Here is a 21,833-nt window from a genome sequence, read left to right on the forward strand (position 1 = left end):
CAACATGGCAACAAACAGCAGGAAGCGACGGCGTGTGCAGTATGCAATGGGTAAGTGCAAGGTCACAGCCTAATTATTGGTGAGTGTGGAACTCGTGGGTCATTGCCAGCGGGTATTCTGTTTTCTATGAGTGCACCAATATGTAGACCTACTGGTTAGGCTTACTTCACAGGTTGGCATGGTTTAGATGACATTTCTATGTGAGCCAATTTGAGAACAGTTGGTATTTTGCCAGCTTTAAAATCTGAGTTTTTCATGTTGCTTGCAAAATCGTACCTTCGACATGGAATGCTTGTTGTATGGAAATTGTGGATTTCAATTGTGATGACGCACAATATGTAGGTCTATAGAAATACCCTTGTCTGCAGAATTGTAAACAACTTAAATTCACAGAAATTGGTCCAGTGCAAATAAATGATAGCAAGAAAATTTACTCTTTAAAATATTCAGTATAACAAGGGATAACAAGGGAATATTGCTATTAGATATTTGATGGTACAGTATTTATCGCATAATCAGGCATCTGATAATCGGGAACCTCGCTTAAATGACATACGCTTCCCAGAAACATTTCCAATGCATGTTATTTTCACTGGATAATCGGGCGAGGACCTCTGATAAACGGGACATTTTTTCTTTGATCTTTGATTTTGTTGATATTTCACACAAAAAAAATCAACCAAACTACCACAACAATATTTCAAAGTCGTCGTTTACATCGAACTTACAAAGCAAGCTTCGGACTGGTGTGTTTTGACCTCCGTCCATCCAGTACATGTACATGCATAGCCACGAAAGCGCCGTGTATAAGTATCCATGCCATTGCGAAACACATGCTTTCGCGAACATTCTTCTCCCCTACATAAGCAAAGCCATGTGCTCGCTTGCAATTCCTACTCATATCCAATGATATAAAAAAAAACATGCCTCAGGCTGTGTATGTTGTTTAATCTCAGTCATACACTTTGAGGGCAAAGTCCAAATTTCTCGTCCCTAGGCCCGAATTCACGAAGGTGGTACAAATGAAACCATGGTTTAAACTATGGACAAAAACCATGGAGTGCCAAGTGTCGCACGGATTATTTCGTTACGAAATTATCACTTCATGGACGAAATGTTAAGTTAGTTACAAAATGTTGTCATTTCAATACAAAATGATTATTTCATCGACGAAATGACTGATTTCGTAATGAAATATTCCATGCGACACTTGGCGCTCCATGGTTTTTGTCCATGGTTTAAACCATGGTTTCATTTGTACCACCTTCGTGAATTCGGGCTGTGTTTCAACTTTCAATACACTGTGATCTGTGTGTACGTCACAATCTTCCTCAGTAACTTGTGAGTGAGCTAGAGGGTCTCGCCGAGGGGTAGCGTGGTTGTGTATTCATGTACATGTACAGTACATCAGTATGCATGTGTGTGTGTGTGTGCACTACATGTCCATGTCGTATGCCGTTAGTGTATGGTGAATGCTCATCGCGAAATCGAGCACCCCACTTAAAGGGGCCGTGTTTGCTACTCCCAACCTGTCCCGATTATGCGATGAATACTGTACAAAATATGTACAAAAATACCCTCGTCTGCAAAAATGTAAACAACTTAAATTCACAGAAATATGTCTAGTGCAAAAAAAAAATAATAATAATAGTTAAAAAAATTACTCTTTTAAAATGTTTAGTACCACCAGCATGTGGCTTAGTTACTGTAGTTTGTGTTTGTTTATAATTGCTTAAATATTTAGCATTGATTATTTTAAGAGTATTTTTTGAAATTTCTTGCATTTTCTTGGGATCAGTTTCAATATGCCTATTTTTGTACTTCACATGATTCCACCACTATCCCATTTGATATCATGTCTTTCTTTTATGCAAACTTTGTAAACTCAATGATGTTCTGAAGTGGAAATTCACAAATGAAATGAAATAAAGTGACCTAAGGATCTGCAGGTCATCATAATGCATAGTATGTATGTATTATACCAATTAAGATGCCCATCAGCGTCTATGCGTTTAGGTGCGCATCCTTGGTAACGTAGTTGTAATATATCATGACTTGTTATTGTTCTTTCAGAATCAAGAACACTTGATAGAGGGCAAGAAGCCCGAAAATTTGTGTGCACGTCCGCATTGGCATTGACAGCATGAGCTGGAGTCCGTTCTATTAGATATTGTTGCTGTCATGCTATACTGTATACGCTGAATATTTCGTGAGGTTTTTATTTTTGCGAATTTCGCGAGTCGGCTGCTATTTGCGAAATTAAAATCGCGAAAAAATTGACTCTAATGCCAATATGAATGTGACATACTGTACGCATATACATTTCTGTGTTCAGTACAGGACTCCATGATCGCGAATTTAACCACTCGTGAAATTGTCGGGAAGTCTCGATTCGTGAAAATTTAGATTATATACAGTAACAGTGGAAAGAAGAATTGAACATGTTTTTGCTTTGAACAGTGTATCAAAAGCACGGGATGAATCACCTTATTGATACTGCATGCATTTGATGAGCTCACCTTAGATGCATACAGCTGTAGTCATAAGTGTTTTGTATACCTGTGCTTTAAATTGTTGAGCACTGAGAAGTAAATTTTCACATTATAAACCCTGGGGCATCATTTTTATTATAAATGTAGCTGTGTAGAAGAAGGTGTAGTACCACAAGTAGTAGTTGGAGTTGTAATTTCATGAGGGCAACAACACAATCAGGGTACACAAATGCATAACTAGGGGAACGTGAAAAAAAAAATTGATGAAAATGCTGTTTTTGCTGTTTGTTGTACCAACTGAGTATACAAATTTTCATTTGATGTTAAAAAAAAATCCTGCTCAAGTGTGCATAGATTAGCATTTCAGTTAGGGGTGTCAAATTATATTAAAATTACTACTATATTAAAGAAAAAAAAATCATAAAAAAGAGAAGTAGACACCATAGACACTGGAATTGCATTTAAATATTCCCGATAAATACCTCTTTCATTCACCATTAGCACATAACCATGACATTTTATAGATATGAATTAGTGTCACGTGTTATTTTATCAAAATGGATGCTCAGTTTTTAGGGCATTACTTTGAATTAACATGAAACCACTTTGTATATTTTATATTTTCCTTCTGTGTCCCTTTGACTCATCTCTATTCCAAAGGAATAGGCAGAGATGATAACATGATAGGGCTCAGCGGATACAGCCAGGGGAATCGAACTGGGAACCTCAATATTTGGGTTTGATCCATTGAGCCACAACAATACCACATTGAACTGAACTTTGATTGATGATTTAGATAACTTTTTCTCATTTTTTTCCCAATGCTTCAAGAAAGAAGCCTTTTGGTTGTGTGTGTTTTTTTCTTTTTCTTTTTCCTCAGAGGTCTATGAGTTTGCCCTGTCAAGTCAAGCCAATCAAGCATTCTTCTGAGAGAAATAAAGGCTATTCCTACTTGTTGGCTGTGTATGTTTTAAGTGATGTGCTGCTCTTTCTCACCCCAATGGCAGATTTGTCTCCCGTTGGCATCACTCTGACCAGCGAGAGCTGCAGTTGCCATAGTGACAGCAATCAGGATGAAAACCTGGGCTTCATCCTTGTCAACCTGGAGACAACCCTGGTATGTGACCTGAGGAATGCTATCAATCGCCAGTTGGAGATGGTTCCTTCTTCCTACAAATTCCTCACCAAACAGGGGTGAGTGTTGGTTATTTTCACTTGCAGGCCTTCCAGTGAGAATCTTCTACTTCAAATTGATTTCAGTAAGAATTTACTGCAGAATAACCACCCGTAGAAAATTGCAATGTTTGAGCTTTTTTATACATACTGCCATAATAAAAAAAATCATCGCAAAAGATATTTTTGGCACATGTGCGACATGTGTGACACTAAGCTGTAAGCAACTGTGATTGTGGCTACCATTGCTACACATTTTGCATCTGCTCATGAGGTATAGAAGAGGAAGTGTGAGTGACAGACATGGCAGTTTTTCTGGGGTTAGCATTTTCATCACAGAATGCAGTAAAAATGAAGTAAAGATAAATCATAATTGGATGTGCAATTTTTCATTTGATTTCGGGTAGCTTTAGTATGGAATAATAACTTTCTCAAAAATGTCATGACTGTGGCTGGCAATGTGAACAGCTCATAAAACAACTCCTGTCATATCTTCAACATTTCTTCAACAGGAGTGACCCATATTTTTATAATTTCTGTTCAGTAACTTGAACTCCCTGTTCCTCTCATTTTTAATACAAACAGGAGTGAATAGGTCTCTCATAAGGCGCACCTGGTAAAGTAGGGACGGCGAGCGACGCGGTGCGACGCTTCTGCAAATTTCTTTCAATTTCCGACGTCAAAGGACACCCAGCGACGGTTAGCGACGGCGTACAGTCACTAGTTTAGACTGCGTGTCGGCGGGCGCCGCCGAGCGTCGCAAAGCGTCGGCTAACTCCCAAGTATACTTGTAAAAGACGAGCCCTCACAAGTGGACCGTTGCATGTACGAAAAGGAGCTTACCTGGTGGCCGTCTCGCTGCGTCCGCGAAATAAGCTCCTTCCCTCTACCCTCCCGATGCGTCCCGATGCGTCTCGAGGCGTCCCTCGTTGAATGGCGACTATTGTTTCGTAATGAATAGAAAACTAAAGTGCTACTACTAGTGCTAAGCGGAGAAGCCATCGGCAATCCAGGATTTGGGGCCACGCACTGTTTTGACATGAAAATTACACTTACTGATACATGTGCAAAATAATTAATGTATTTTAGGTTACAGAAATGAATTGTGACATGATTCAACTCCTCAGCAATGCAACTGCGAACCAAATTCGGCAATTAGTATTGAGGAGGAAATGCCATAAATATACTATTGCTTGATGCTTTAAAAAATCGCGAGTTTACCGTTTAATTCGCGCTACTCGCTCGCTACTCATACGAATCTCCGATACGCGTGCGTGTACGTAGTGCAGCGTCCGAGTATACTTGGGCACACAATCTGCGCCCTGGGCTTGAGATGAAATTTTATGAAGCACAGCTGTGACTTGTGAGAGCTAAAACATCAAATGCAAGTCCCCGCACCGTACGTAAATTTTCATTTAAACGCAAGGAAGTTCATTGCTAAAAGGAAGCGTGATTCCGTATAGGCAAATATCGAACGCAACCTTCGCTAATCAAATGGAATAGAGGAGCAGACGAAGCGGAGAAGCCATCAGCAATAGAACAGGGTTTGGGGCTACGCACTGTTTTGACCTGAAAATTACACTTACTGATTTTCTAGGTTACAGAAATGAAGTCTGACATGATTCAGCTCCTCAGCAGTGCAGTTTCGAACCAAATTCGGCATTAAGTATGAAGGTAGAATTGCTGCCCGATGCTTACAAAAATCGCGAATTTACTGTTTCGCGCTACTCGTTCGCTACAACTCATGAACTCCCGATATCGTTCCGAAAATCCCCGATACGCATAAAGTATTGTGTTATAATATAGCGTGTGGTATATAGTGCACATAATCTAAGCACTGAGCTTGGGAAATTTCAGTAGTTGTGAGAGGTAAAGCATCAACACATGCAAGTTCCCGCCCGAGAGCGACAAGCAAGTTCATTGCTAAGCGGACGCTCGATTTCGTAGGGAAAATATCCAACGCAACCTTGACTAATCCAATGCCAATTTGCGTTTGTTTCTAATTCAACGCAAAGTTTCAGGCAAAACTGTATTACTTATTTGCAGTTGCAAGTCAAATCTCTCACAGGGCCAGCGAGCCCTGTCAGTCCTAACAACTTTTTAGGCACGACGGACATCCACTCGTTGGTATCTATTCCAGAATGCATTCGGAATACTTAGTACCTTTTATCTCAGTGGCATGCACTCGAGAATGCGCGCATTCTATACCCATTCCGGCCGTCGCCTGGGAATGCTCAGCTTAACAGGGCCTAGAAATAAGCCGGGCATTCCGGAATGAAACTGAGAATGCATCAACAATAAGGGTGACTTTGTCTAATCTCTCTATTGTCTGTTAAAACCTAACGGTAACACTACCAACAGGATTAATTTACCAGGGTTCACAACCTTTGTCTTCTAGCATGCATTCCATCAGCCCCACGCTTTCACCAATGAGGTGCATTTTGTATACGTACAGCCGCTACTAGCTCACCGTTTTGCTTCCTTCGCTAGCTCTCAACGATCGAACATGTGGCTGGATCTCTAGCTGGCCTGGTATTGCGAAGGTACCAAGGTAGTCTTTATACAGGCATGCTAGATTTCGAATTTTCTATCAAAGGACATTTAATTCAGTTTTCGCCGAGAAGGAATAAATCAATCCTTTTGCATGGCTACGTGAACATTTATGATATCAGGGAGGTGAGGTCTGTTCGCTATATGCTTTTTTTTTAGGCGAAAAGAAAGACAAAACAGTATCATATGACGTTTACAGGAACTCAAAAGGGGCTTTTACTCAAGACTAGTGCTAGAGACATGTCCCTGGCTCACTCCCACTCCCAGGCCAGACTGTCTAATTGATATCTACACGTGGTTTACAACAAGGGTGGGGTGTGAAGGAATGCATACGCGCATTCCTTTGCTGGCAGGCAACACTAAACTTATTGATTGATCCACTCTGCTTTCATGGAAATTTCCACAAGCTTGGCATGGCTGGGGCATAGGTATCATTCCCATTTATTCAGCTAGCACATGTTCCTTTGTTTGTTTGTTTTAGTTTTAGTTTAGTTTAGTTTTTGTTTTTGTATTGTACCGAACTTCTTCTTTGTCGGGTGGGCTGGGGAGAGGAAAGATCAAAGTGAGCTGAGAGGGAATGAGACAGGGAGAGGGGAATCAAAAGGAGGAATCGTCTGCTGAGCATGTTGTCTCCTATACTTTTGCACAGTTCCATAAATTGTCCTCAAATGCCGATCATGTGAAATTAACCGGATTTGGATCAAACAGAATTGAACTGATATGAATAATAATATGAAAATCAGTGCTGTTGCTACAATACAAACGCATTCTACGTCACTACGAATGATTACAAGTTACTGATCTTATACTGCAGGACCTATAATGTATTACAAAGCGTTTTTAAAGCGACAGGGCTGTTATGAAATTACAGACCAGCGTGGCTAACGAGCTACCCTCACAACCATGAAGCAAACGGGCAAATTACAGATAGGAAAATTATTCGACATGTATTCTAGCATGTTCCGGAGCTGCATGTTATTGCTATTTACTTTCGAACGTAAAAGCAAACATGTGACATTTATTTTATCGTCGTACGGAGTTGAATATTATCGTTATTAATTTCCGAAAGTTAAAGGAAATATTCCACATTTATTTTAGCATCTTCCGGGGCCGAATGTTATTGCTATTTACTTTCGAACATAAAAGCAAACATCCGGCATTTATTTTACCATCGTCCGGAGTGGAATATCATTATTATTCATTTCCCAACGTCAAAGCAAACGTGCGATATTTATTTCAGCATCTTCCACAGCCGAATGATACCCTTATTCATTTCCCAACGCAAAACCAAATACTCGACATTAATTTTAGCACCGTACGGAGCTGAATCTTACTGTTATTCATTTCCAAAAAGTATAAGAAAACATCCGACATTTATTTTAGTATCATACAAAGTCAAATATTACCGTTATTTATATCCCAAAATTAAAAACAAATATCCGACATCTATTTTAGCATCTTTCGGCGGTAAATGTTATTGCTACAGATTCGAACATAAAAGCAAACATCAGATATTTATTTCATCGTCGTACGGAGTTGAATTTTATTGTTATTCATTTCCGAACGTAAAAGCAAACATGCGACATTTATTTCAGCATCTACCAGAGCCGAATGTTATCTTTATTCATTTCCGAACGCAAAATCAGATATCTGACATAAATTTTAGCACCTTAGGAAGCTAAATCTTACTGTAGTCATTTCCAGAAGTATAAGCAAACACCCGATATTAATTTTAGTATCATAAAGTCGAATATTACCGTTATTCATTTCTCGAAAATAAAAACAAAATATCCGACATTTATTTTAGCATCTTATGGAGTCGATTGTTAGCGCTGTTCATTTCCAAAAGTATAAAGGCAAACATCCGACTTTTCTTGGTGGCCCGATCGGTCCACCAAAATCTTCATACAGTTTGTATATGAAATTCTGGAGCCCGACGTGCGTTTTTTGATGGCCCCGGGCCACCGCTAGTATCGAGACCTGACGGTATACCTGGTAGGTACCTCCTAGCAACAGGGTTGGCGTCTCAATCTGGCAAGAAAAAAATACGAATGTATCGAACTGCGGTACGAAACGCAATTTTAGGCGACGAGTATTATATCGTAAAAAAACAAAATAACCAACATACCAATACAGAAAATCGAATAAAAACAAAATCTCTGTGTTAGAAATCAGTTTCCAGAGACACTTTCACTCATTTTTTTTTTTTCACACTGAAACACAACGTGTATAATGGCGCGACTTTTCTTTCTCACAACGCAACAGGGCGGCGTGTAGTTCTTTTGAAGGTCAAAGACAATAGTAGAGGTGCACGAGGCCGCCTATCATTCTTCGTGAATGAATGGTTTCAGTATAACGCGTCTGCATTCTCGGACGCATTCCGGACGCCTTGAATAGAGGATTTTATAATCCCCATTCTCGGAATACGACGGAATGCCTCTATTCACAAGGCTGAGGGGAGTAACAATAGGGCATTCTCAGTGCAGGCAGAATGCGTGGACCGGGAATGAAGTAGAGTATGCCTGCATGCCGGACGCATTCTGGATTACCAGCGACTGGATGTCCGTCGCCACAGCATACACACATCACATTTTATTTTGCTTTCTGCTTAAATGTGCGTCATCATGCGTCCCGAGGAGTCCCTCTCTGAATGGCGACTGCTGTTTTTTAATGAATAGAAAGCGCTAAACTGTACTGGCAAACAAAGAAGAGAAGATTAATCATTATCTTACAATGTCTTAATGAAGCGTAAAGTTACTCTAAATACTACGGATTTGGAAGTAAAACGTGATTCGTTTTCTTCTCTTAAATGCGTTCTTTGAGACCTTCAGCAAATTGTGATAGTCCCTTACGTGCTACTAAGTAGGTTATAGCTCGTTATTCCGAAGGTTCGTTATTCCCGAATTTCATTTTCGGATTAACGAATCTCCGGAATAACGCCACAAATGTTCGGATTAACGAACGTCTAGATATAGGGAATTTGCGTATTTCGGATCAACGAACCTTCGGAATAACGAACCTTCAGAATAGCGAACCTTCTGAATTTTGAATTGATTTGATTTGATTCATTTCATTCTCATTTTCATTTTTTTCTTTCATTCCACAAAACATAACACAAAGTAAATCTCAAATTCAATCATAAGCATAATTATATACATTACAAAGTATAACAATCAATGGTAATCAACAAACTTGCAAAGATATGCACACATACTGGAATTACAAAGTTATGTTTGAAGGATAAAAAAATGAGAACTGAGGGGTCCACTAAAAAGCATTGCTTGTAGATTGTGGACCACTCTAAAAATATCTTCAAAAATACTTGTTGTAAGTACAAGTACATGTACATAATACAGAAATAAGACAAAATGAAACAAAGAACAGAGACACAACAACATGGCATGACTAAACTGAGGGGGATACGATTGAAAGGAATACCCTTAGCAAAAAAAAAAACACACACACACACACACACACACACACACATTTAAGGGAAGAAGGGAAAGAAAGAAATAAAGAGAGTGCCTGCACGCTGGACAGAGAAACGGAAAAGGGGATTGTGGAAGTATTTCGGACAGCTGGTGACTGCACGCAGCTGTGGAAAAGTTAAGGATATAAAATGCCGAATTTCTTTATACACTTGTACTTTATAATGCCATTCTTTACTTTATAATGAATAACGAACAGCACCCACTAAGTACAGTTGTATTTAGTGGCAAGTATAGATACGAGGCCGATTGTAGTCATCATCATGAAGCATACTAACGTAGTATTTAATCTTCCAGCGCGCGTTGGTGCGTTGTTTGTAATTCTTGGTAAAACCATTGTTTTCAAAGAGAGAACATCATCTTGCTGATATAGATCTGCTCTACAAAGCTGTCACATTCATGACAGCAGTTTTAAATTCTGTATTAAACCTATGTCATTAAACTTTTCGTCTAAATTTCGTCTTTATATACACACTGATTAAATACGAAAAGGTTTAAAATGTTCATCAAAGAAGGGGGTCTGGACATTCACATGTTGGCATCAGTGACTGTTCATTCATCACGATTTATTTTTCTCTGTCCATTCACGAATCAACAGTATCATCATTCATCTAGTATTAAGACAAAAAAGTAATGTATATAGATAGGGAACATAACTGCATCACCAATAAAATGTTATTATCGATGTGTATCACAACATACCTTGGTACCAGCGCTCACACTCGTGTTCATTCGTTTGTTTTGGTTTTCATAAAATTCATTCTTTCCTATCTTGGTGGTACCTTATAAGCAGCCGTTGGGTTTGCAATTCCCTCGTCGATTGAACGTCGACGGACTCTTCGATAATTTTCAGCGTCGATTACTAACTTACCTTAACACCCACAGACACGCACGACAGCTTTCAAAGTCCCTTGGCTGTAAACTTGGAGAGGTGCTCACATGGACTGTTATCTCGGTGTCGTAACATGCCGAAACACAAATTCCCTATGCCTATAGAGGTTCGTTAATCCGAAAATGAAAAAGGGTCTGTTAATCGGAACATTTTGTGGCGTTATTTCGAAGTTTCGTTATTTCGAAGGTTCGTTCATTCGAAAATTAAATAAGGTTCGACCGCATACAATCCGTTCGTGTTTTTCCCCTTATTTTTTTTTCCTTTGCTGGTAATGAACATTTAGTTTTAACTTAACGAAGGTGAGGTGTATGTATTTTTCCCATCATTCATGGGAAGAGAAGAAGAGTGAAAGAGGGAGAAATGAAATCAGACGGAGGACACGTAGCTCAACAAGCTGTCTTTTACACCAGCATCAGTAATATCATTACCATCACTCAGATCATTTGGCCCTTTTCGTATCAAAATTAGGAACACGACCACCATCATCACTCGAGATAACACTTAAGCAAACTAATCACAAAGTACCAACAACCTCTCAGACAACAACACAAACACTACAAAATATCACACAGCACACCGAAGAGGCTGGGATCGAACTTCCTTCGAAATATGCAGTACTACAGCAAATTGGAGAAATCGCCGTTACGAAAATACATGTGCAGTAACCGAGACGGGTGCTGTTCGTTATTCCGAAGGTTCGCTATTCCGAAGGTTCGTTATTCCGAAGGGTCGTTAATCAGACGCAGACACGCAAATTCCCTATACCTAGAGGTTCGTTAATCCGAAAATGAAAAAGGTTCGTTAATCCGAAAGTTTGTGGCGTTATTCCGAAGGTTCGTTACTCCGAAGATTGGTTAATCCGAATCTGAAATTCGGAACAATGAACCTTCGGAATAACAAATCTTAGGAATAAAGAGCCTTCGGAATAACGAACCTTCGGAATAACGAGCTGTAACCAGAGAGACACCTGAAAGAATTTTTACATACCGGTACTTCGAAACAAAGGGAACGAATAAAGTGACATTAAACAAAAGAAATCGTACCAAACGAGGTATGAGAAACAGAGGAAATAAAACAATGAGTAAAGGCCCTCGCCGAAGTTTGCAGCAGCGAACACCACGCGAAAATTATACAAAGTCAACACGTGGCAACTCGCTATGACGAGATCTTGAGACAGACATATTTTGTTCTTTGTAATCTTTATCAGTACACAATAAACAATACAAAACAGAAAATGAATTCGTTGGGACCGGAGAAATTAGTTTGTTATATCGGGTATTATTTTGTTACATCAGGATCTCCTATGCCTAATCGAGTTTCCACGGGACACTGGAAACAAAGTTCGAACGCTTTTTCACATGCACAAAATACATGCAAGAACAATTATCGCAGGAGCAAATGTGTTATCATCCAGTTCATTCCCAAAAATCTTCTTTTTTTTCAATCACAAAATAATTGTCCCGAAACGAGAGAGTGCCACAGAACTTCTTTAGAGTTCTGTGGAGAGTGCCCGTCACCTTCTTCTGAGGGAATTGCTAGTAAGCCTGACCAGACGCAGTGCAATTCTATGCAGCGACAAGGGCTGGGTAGTTAGTGAATGAGTTGCCTCCTAATCCGTCTTTTGTTCGCACGAGGCGTGGCGTGGACATTCTGTTTTGAAATCGGCAAGCCGTAATTGTCTCTGATCAAAGTTACTCTGTACACTGTACTTGAAAGTCTGTGGTGTAGGGGGTCACTGAGACACCTTCCTTGCAAGACACAGTGCGATGCGTAAAAAAAAGACAGATTAGTGCTTGTTCATTAATTTTCTACGCCACCACGCCAATGTGCTGAATACGCATTGTATCACGTTATGTGCACCATCTTGTTGATGAACCCTATGAATTTGTTTATCAAATCGTTGCTGACCGTAAAAGAGAGGTGGAAAATATAAGTCACGAACTGCCAGCCGCATGACAGAAATGTACCAAGCAAGCAAACAAGCAAGCACCAGTGAATGCCGTTTACAAACGCAAAAACTTGAACTGTTAATAGCAAAATCGACTGAAATCGTGTTTAGACTAAGTAAGAAGCTAAAGGGCCTACTCGTACATTAATATTGCAGAGATCAGTTACTGAGGATGATTTAACAGAAAGAAAACTCGCCTTTTAAAATGCAAGGTAAAACTCGCTCCACATCACAATAGGGCAACGAGTAAGTTCAGATGTACATGTTTGTTGATTTACAGATCAGCAGTTGCGATCTTAACAAATTTAATTTGTAGAGGGAGACAAAGTGAAAAAACTCGCATCTGAACCTTCACCCCTCTGAATAATATCTTTCTTTCAATGCAAAATGTTTTGGGTATATTCAGTTATTGTTTACTATAAAACATAGTAATGTGTTATTTACAGGCTTTTTCATGTTATTTATTGGATTCTATACATCTTAACTATTCCAGTTTCTTTCCCCCTGACTGATATCACAAAGTCTGCCATAACGATGTTCGCTAAACAGTTTACGTTCCATACGAAGAAATTATGTCTTTTAAACGAGGAAAAAACAAAAACAAAACAAAAAACAAAAACGAACGAATGTTGATAGCCAAATAACTTCACAGTTCGTAGGTGAAGTTCCTTCAAATTTTCCAAAGTAATACGTAGTTTTGAGCGTGAAATTGTCAGGATTTTGCTGTCTAACCCGGTAGTGGCTGCATCACATACTCGTAGTGAATTTGTGTGGGCAAACGAGGCCTTTCGTATATTTCTGTGAGTAACCAATCCCTTCCTGTACAATTTGTAGTTCAGTAAACATTTAAAATACTCAATTAAGTACACAATAATAAACTGTTCGATATTTCTACTAACGGTCAAAAGAAAGGCTATAATTAGAATCATGATCTTTGCGATGACAACTCATGAGCTAGTTCTTCGATCGATATTTCCAGGCTATTTACACGCGGTTTATTCCAGTGCGCGCATTCTTTCGTCTGGCACCTTGGGTCTGGCACCTGGTTTTGTGGAAATTTTCCACAAGGAGGGGAGAAGGGTGGGGTGTCAAGTTTCTCGTAAATGCCAGAGAGTGCCTACACAATCTCTTTGCTTCAGTTACTGTTGTGTTTTTCCCCTTTGCTGGTAATGAACTTCTAGATTTAACTTTACGAAGGTTGCTAGCACGTGGTTCTTTTTGTTGTGAGGTGTATGTATTTTTTTTTTTTTTTTTTGCACCATTCATGGGCCGGAAGGGAAAGAAGTATGTTCTGCAAGCTGTCTTACACTCGCATTAGTATAACTTATCATCACCATCACTCAGATCACTCAGCCTTTTTCTATAAACATTCAGAAACATGACCAACATCATCATCAATCAAAGATTATTCCTCCCGTCTATATTTCTTTTCTGAATTATCCTCCACTACTCGCTTTAATGATTAACAAAAAATCGTAACTGTTCGTTACTTTGAAAGTTTGCAATTTCCGAAGTCTCGTTATTCGAAAAAAATAAAATAAAAGCAACAACAAAACTGTGTTGCTGTTTTGAAGATTCGTCAATTCAAAAACGAAGGAAGGTTTGGTTTTCTAAATGCTGTTAATCCGAAAACAAAACAAATTTTTGACCACATTATTCGTTTTCAGATTAACGAACCGTATTTCCCATTTTCAGATTAACGAACCTTCGGAATGTCACAAAATGTTCGGATTAACAAACCCTACTACACTTTCAGATTACTATAGTAACAAACATGGAATTTGCGTTTTTCGGATACGGAAGAACGAACCATCGGAATATAAGTATATACACCTATCCGGTATCATCATACCTGACTCTTTTTGGAATAATAACCACCACGCAAAGAAATTAACAATGTCAAACTGAGAAACTGATTTCTTGCCTCAAAATTTTCCCTGATGCCGTCTATATATTTCTTTTCTGAATTACCCTTCCCCCTTTCCAGAATACACACATCACGCAAAAAAAAATGAACGATATCAAACTGAGAATTTCACTTACTTGTATTTCTTGCCTCAAGATTTTCACTCCCTTCTATATTTATTTTCTGAATCACCCCCCCCCATCCCCTAATCGACTGAAAAAAAAATAAACGTAGTTACAATCATTCCGAAGGCTCGTAAATCCCAAATTGACGAACAAGGGGGGGGGGGGGGGGGGGGGGAATCGTTTTTTGAAGAATCGTCGACTCGAAAACGAAACGGGGGTCGATATTAAATCGTTGTTAAACTCAAAAGATAAATGAGTAAATAAACAAATAGATAGATAAATAAATAAATACATAATAAATAAATAAATAAAATTTCGTGCCGGATTAAGAGTGTTCAGACTAAGGCACCTTCGGAATAATCCCACACACTGTTAGTTACTTAAAAGTTGATGCCTATTTAGGTGGTCAAATCTTACGTTTGAAATGAGAAAGTGGGAGCATTTGCAGACATTTTAAAAACATCCGACATTAACGTTTTAGCACAATAAAGAGCCGAAAGTTATCGTTATTCATTTCCGATTGTAAGAGCAATCATGCAACATTTACTAGTATTTTAGCACCTTACGGAGCCGAATGTTACCGTTAATCATTTTCAAATGTAAAAGCAAACTACCGACATTCATTTTAGCATCTTAGGGAGCTGAATGTTATCCTTATTCATTTCCGAACGTGAAAGCAAACATCCGCTATCTATTTCAGCATCTAACTGAGCCGATTGATACAGTTAGTCATTTCCAAAATTAATGTAAAAGCAACAATCTCTTACTGTTTTAGCATCGTACGGAGCAGAATATTACTGATAGTCATTTCCAAATTTAAAAGCAAACATCCGACATTTATTTATCATACGGAGCCGAATGTTATATGCTGCTGTCCACTTCCGAAAGTGAAATGAATCATCTGACAATATTATTTTAGCATCGTACGGAGCCGAAAAGTAGGGCCTACTGTTGTTCATTTTTAACGTCAAGGCAGATATCAGACATTTACTTTCCCATCAAACGCAGCTGAATGTTACTGTTATTCATTTCGAGATGTAAAAGCAAATATCCAACATTTATTTTAGCATCGTATGGAGCAGAATGTTACTTCTATTCACTTCCGAACGTAAAAGCAATCATCTGACATTTATTTCAGCATCTTCCGGAGCCGAATGTCATTGCTATTTACTTTCGAAAGTATAAGCAAACATCCGACATTCATTTGATCATAGTACGGAATTGAATATTATTGTTATTCATTTCCGAACGTCAAAGGGATCATTCGACATTTATTTTAGCATCTTCCGGAGCTGAATGTTATTGATATTTGTTTTCGAACATTAAAGCAAACATCCGGCATTTATTTCACCATCACACGGCGTTGAATATTATTGGTATTCATTTCCAAACGTCAAAGGGATCATTCAACATTTACTTTAGCATCTTCCAAAGCTGAATGTTATCGCTAATTTACTTTCGAACGTTAAATTAAACATCCAGCATTTATAGCATCTTCCGGAGCTGAATGTTATTGCTATTTACTTTCAAACATAAAAGTAAACATCAGACAGTTATTTTATCATCGTATACGGAGTTGAATATAATTGTTATTCATTTCCGAACGTCAAAGCAAACATCAAACATCAATTTTAATGAATCAATGTTACTGTTATTCATTTCGAAATTTAAAAAGCAGACATCCGACAATTATTTTAGCATCGTATGGAGCAGAATATTACTGCTATTCGCTTCCGAACGTAAAAGCAATCATTTGATAGTCATTTTAGCATCTTCTGGAGCCAAATGTTGCTATTTACTTTCGAAAGTAAAAGCAAACATGCGGCGTTTATTTATTATCATCGTACGGAGTTGAATATTATTGTTAATCATTTCCGAAAGTCAAAGCAAACATTCGACATTTATTTCAGCATCTTCCGGAGCAAAATGTTATCCTTATGCATTTCCGATCGCAAAATCAAATATCTGACATCAATTTTAGCACCGTATGGAGCTGAATCTTACCGTTATTCATTTCCAAAAGTATAAACAAACATCCGACATTTATTTTAGTATCATACGAAATTACCATTATTCATTTCCAAAATTAAAATGAAACACCTGACATTAATTTTAGCATCTTGCGGAGCCGATTGTTGCCGCTGTTCATTTCCAAAAGTAAAGGCAAACATTCTGACTTTTTCCTACGGGAGAAATAGGACGACTTCGTAATACACTGTATTTAGTTCTTGAGTCACTTGACAGATAAAAAAAAGATCTCACCTCATGCATGCAAAATTTTACATGTATGGAGCTGCCTAATTAAGGCATACATTCGCGTTTAAGTGTAGACCTACATGTGTTTTCATAAACCCTCTTCGATCGCTACTTTCAAAGTGTTCCCCGTTCAGTGAGATCACACCCCATAATTACGTTTTGAACTCGTGGGTTGTTACAACGCCGTCATTACCGACCGCGAATTTAAACACACGCGAAAAAGTCGGCACCGATGGAAACCGCGAAAGTTTCTGTACGCGAAAGAAACCACTTTTACAGTAGCCAAACGAAACGCAAATCAACTCATAACCAATGTTGAGACAAAGGAAAGCGTCGGGACACGTCGCTCATCGTCGGGCTATCACGAACATCATTTGTAATCTGGAGAGGCGCGTCTGGACACGTCGCTCGCTATTCAATTTGAGCACTGGCCGTGACCATTCAGAAATCTCGCTACATCTCAAGCGCCATGTCCCGAAACGTCGGCGCTATTAAAACGAACACTTGCGTGAGCGGAGGTCACGCAACATAGAAAAAATCAACAGCTTCTTTCGAGGGTGTCGGCAAGTGTCAGCAAGCGTCGGCAAGCGTCGCGGTATCATCAAAATGATGGCGCGTACTGCTTTGACCGACGCTTAGCGACGGAGTGAAAACATACTGCGACGCACTTCATTGTTCTCGCAATATGTCCCCGTCGCTGAGTGTCGCTCTCCGTCGCTCGCAGTCCCTAGTTTACCAGGTGCGCCTAAATGTTTTCCTCATATTTTGTATTCAATGACATCATCTTTATTTGCCTCCTGTGAGGACTGTGTCAATGAAGTAAATAGGATGTAACTTTTGTATAGCTTTTTGTCGAGCCCACTGGAGGTGTGGGGAGACTAAGGGATCGCCTGCGGTGTCTGTCCGTCCATCGTCTGTCCGTCCGTCGTCCATTGTCCCTCCGTAACGCTACAAAAACTTGATTAACTCTCTACAGAGGACTTTAATTTCAATCAAACTTGGAGGGAAGAGTGGTCATACAAAGTTACACATTTTGCCAAACATGAAGGTCACCTCAAGGTAAAATGTCACAGGCAGGGGTCAATGAACTTTAGGGCCCAATGTTCGGTTTTTATCAGTCGCAGCGGACGACTATAATTAACTCCCCCGAAACCCACGAAACGTTTTGAATTTTCAACCGTCACCGAGGCAGTGCGAATCGGGGGTTCTCATTTTCACCAAAATTTCACCTTCTCATATCTCCGCTATACATTGACCAAAATCGCTCAAACTTTCAGTATCAATGCAAAATTATGATTTCTATCCACATACGAAAAATCACGAGAAACGATCAAGGATTTTTAAAGTTATTCAATATTTCATGTTTCTCTGTCTCGGAAAACTACCGTCCGATTATTTCCAGACACATCTGGACGCACCACTGAATATTCATGAAACTTGACATACATATTCATAAGACATGTGCGGACGTAAATGTAGCCCTGTTCGCTTTACCGAAGACCTATTTTTGAAGTTACAAGTGAAAATAAATGAGGTATCTTGTCAGAAATCTTGGAGCAGCAAACCAGAATAATGACGTCATATTCTAAGAAAAACTGATTTGCGCTTGCGCAATGAATGAACTTTCCCATGCTGCTCCGATCCAGCGAGCTGATTGGTCGATGCATTGCAGCGTACTGTTACTGTGCGATGCGAGGTGGCTGCTGCGGATGCCTAGTAAACTGCACATGCATGCTATGAGAGTGGGACGCGGTGTGTCGATAATGTACAGCAGTGTGCTGGGGACCTCGCTATACCTCAAAGACAAGCACTTACGTTATCAGAACTGTCCTATTAAAAAGAATATAGCAAAAATTTGAATATATATTCGGCTATGATACCATTTATGCAGTTGCAAATTCTTGACATTGGATTATTCGGACTTAACGCAGATTTTACTGCACTATAGTAAGTAACATTACAACTACGAATTCCCGGTACGAGTTACGATCAGAGTACAGCAGTGCCGTACGGCACTGAAGTACAGGTGACGTTAGAGCGACAAAGATGTGGGTACGTGGGACTGTACCCTGTCTTCCCGTATGCGAATGACTATGAAATTTCGTGCTCGGAACGAAGGTAGAAAGTGCACCACTTTCGATTATTTCCAGACATATCCGGACGCATGACTTCTCGAATGTGATATTTTAGAATTCCGGAAAGAAATACATACTTAGTAACATACTTGGAAGTTTTTTGTTGTTCACGAATTCAAAATGTGAAATTTTAGCAACGATTTCTGACAATTATTTTCCGTTTTGAAAGTGAAGTTATGCCCCATTTTGGATTATTTTCTCGTCGTTATTTAAAAAAGTTAACATAATGGTAGGTTAAAATGAGGTTTTTACTTTTCATAATCGTTTGAATTATCAAAAAATATGAATAAATAGTAAAGTTACGGCAGTTTTGCTGCGACACTTTCCTAGCGGTTTTCGTGCGAAACGTGTTCATTCAAGAGGAAAGCGAGGTCAGGTCAAAATGAAAACAGTGAGTTAATTGCACCCGTCCGCTGTGACTGTTATGGCACGTTTTGATTATGGTTTATACAATGTAACTTTTGATGTGTATGTCCATTTGTTACCAAACTGGGATGATAGATGTCCCTTGGGGAGTTGAAGGTCACCACAAGGTCAAAGGTCACAGACAGGGGTCAACAAACTTTTAGGGCCCAATGTTAAATTTTTATGGTGCATTTCAATTATGGCTCATAACTTTTGATCCGTATGTCCGTTTGTGACCAAACTTGGCTGGTAAGTGTCCCTTGGGGAGTTGAAGGTCACCAAAAGGTCAAAGGTCATAGGCGGGTCAATGAACTTCCGGGATTTACAAAAGCATTCATTTCTTCTACGCGAATGGGCGAGACACATTTTGGCACTTGCCTTGTTTTGAGAGATTGTTCCATTAGTGTTCAGAGGTCTCAACATTCCTTATCATGTTGGAGATTCTTCAGGGCAGCTTTGAGTATCGATCTTTCATGAAAGTTTCACTTCGTAACTTTTCAATGAGCTATATCCTTGGAGGACCAATATGGATTAAATGGACAAGATATGACAGTTTCACATTTGTCTTGTAGGGATTCTCCCTCTTGTAGTAAGTAGCCGTAATGATGAGTCCTAATGCAGAGATTATCATTCTTTTTTTCTTTGGACAAATAGGTGGCCGGTCAGACCCAAGCAAGAGATGCTTATAAAGGGCAGTCACCTTGTCAAAGAGGAAACAATCAGGATCCAGTGTGATTATGGTGAGTGTTCAAAGTTCCAGCAAGGGTTTCACACTGCCATGTAGTATCCTGGACTGGTGTCCAAACACAGGCAGCCAGAGTGCTCTTTGATAGCATTACTCATCTCACTGTCAAAATCTGACGAAACATTCTGAAAGACACTAATATTTTTAGGGCACACACTATGTTAAGGAAGCTGTCTAGCATTAATTCAGTCTTGGTTTGGACAGATAATGGAATTCCATTTTGTGTGTCAGGGATGAATGAAATTCCCATGCGTCAAAACTGGCTGCCATACTGATATTCACACATGCTGTGAACAACTGAAACGGATTAAAATTAAAGCAACATGTTCAGATCATGAGTAATCCAGTGTTGCAAAATATACTTCATTCATTACTAGGTTTAAAAAAAAAGAAAATGGTAGAAAGTCACATTTTGTAAATCACATCTTTGATGAATTGATGAGTATCTCATACTTAATCTCCTACTTGCTCTTCATTTAAGCGTAACTAAAAGCTTCAAAATCCCCTGAGTGATGCCTCTATTCTGCTACAAAAACCGCAAAAGACTATCATGGTTTCAATGTCATTGTATCACATTTCACATGTTAGAATCAAACCAACATCAGGCCAGAGTAGGTCACTGAAACCTAGTCAGGAAAACTTTTGGAAGTTCAGTTTCTAATGAAGAGCAAATGTCTGGACAGTGGATTGAAATGATAACAGGGGAAAAGGAAGGCAGGGAAAAAGAAAGGAACCATATTTGTTATATCGCTTGTGTGCATGCTACGACTAATATCAAAACATGAGGAGGAATGAACCACTTCCTATTGAAACAAATTGACCGTCGTTACTCTGGAAGTAATTGTGTTCAGAGCAAGACTTTTGCTGTGTGGTCTCCATTGAATCCTGAGTAGGACACATTCTTGTATACTCACAAAATAGAAACTCCAGTATTCATGTACGGGTACATATGTAGGATATGACAACGCTGCACATTGGCACTGGTGCGACAGTCCAGTCTAGTAAAAATCACTGTTGGACCAGTAACTTTTCAGGAATGGACCAGTGAAAAAATGGAAAAACTGGGTACCTACTGGTTGGACAGGGACAGGTCAGACCAGTAGAAAAAATGGGTTAGTGTGCAGCCCTTGGTATGCTGAGAGTTTTCTCACTCTTTTGATGCCTTTGATGCTTTGCAGATAGCAAGGTGTATGTGTATGAATATATCTTTTGTGCAGTTTACACATCCATTTCTCACCTTTCCATAAGAACAACATGAATCTTAATCACTTATCTTATTTGATTTCAAACAAACTTATCAAACAATAGAGGATAAAGATCTCTAAAGTAATCAGTCCTTGCCGACTTAGTGGACACATAAAGGTTTAATATTCCTGCTTCTGCACCAGTGTATTTAGACAAGTTTATGTTCAAACCAAACAAATGAGGGTAACCTATCAAAACGGAGCCCGCCATGCCCTATTTAAGGGTAATAAATGTGTCAGATTCACTCGTAATTTCTGGCTCCTGTCATAGTATGCACTTGCACTTCCGCACCTGTGTACATTCTTATGGTGTTTAACTGCTCATAACATAAAGCAATTTCACCAAGCACTGGTATGGTTCTGTTACTTTGGAAAAGAGATATTTTCTTTTCAGTACAATTCTAGATGATATTGTCATGATTTTGTTACATGTTACTTCTCTAAAGAAATTTACTTAACTTGTTTTGGCTGATG

At 39.1% G+C, this 21,833-nt stretch overlaps 1 protein-coding gene across 2 annotated transcripts in view; it reads left to right on the top strand.

Moving 5' to 3' along the window:
* Nucleotides 1–21,833, top strand: part of LOC139708821 (uncharacterized) — a 79,258-nt gene that overhangs the window by 11,637 nt on the left and 45,788 nt on the right. For both annotated transcript variants that reach the window (XM_071620778.1, XM_071620779.1), the window contains exons 2-3: nucleotides 3,500–3,686; nucleotides 20,025–20,110. In XM_071620778.1, coding sequence (XP_071476879.1) covers nucleotides 3,500–3,686; nucleotides 20,025–20,110 — 273 coding nt within the window. The remainder of the gene's footprint in view (nucleotides 1–3,499; nucleotides 3,687–20,024; nucleotides 20,111–21,833) is intronic.

Source organism: Diadema antillarum, unplaced genomic scaffold (genome assembly GCF_040938485.1).
Source record: "Diadema antillarum isolate AM-2024a unplaced genomic scaffold, OU_Dant_1.0 seq00001376_RagTag, whole genome shotgun sequence".
NCBI classification, from domain to species: domain Eukaryota; kingdom Metazoa; phylum Echinodermata; class Echinoidea; order Diadematoida; family Diadematidae; genus Diadema; species Diadema antillarum.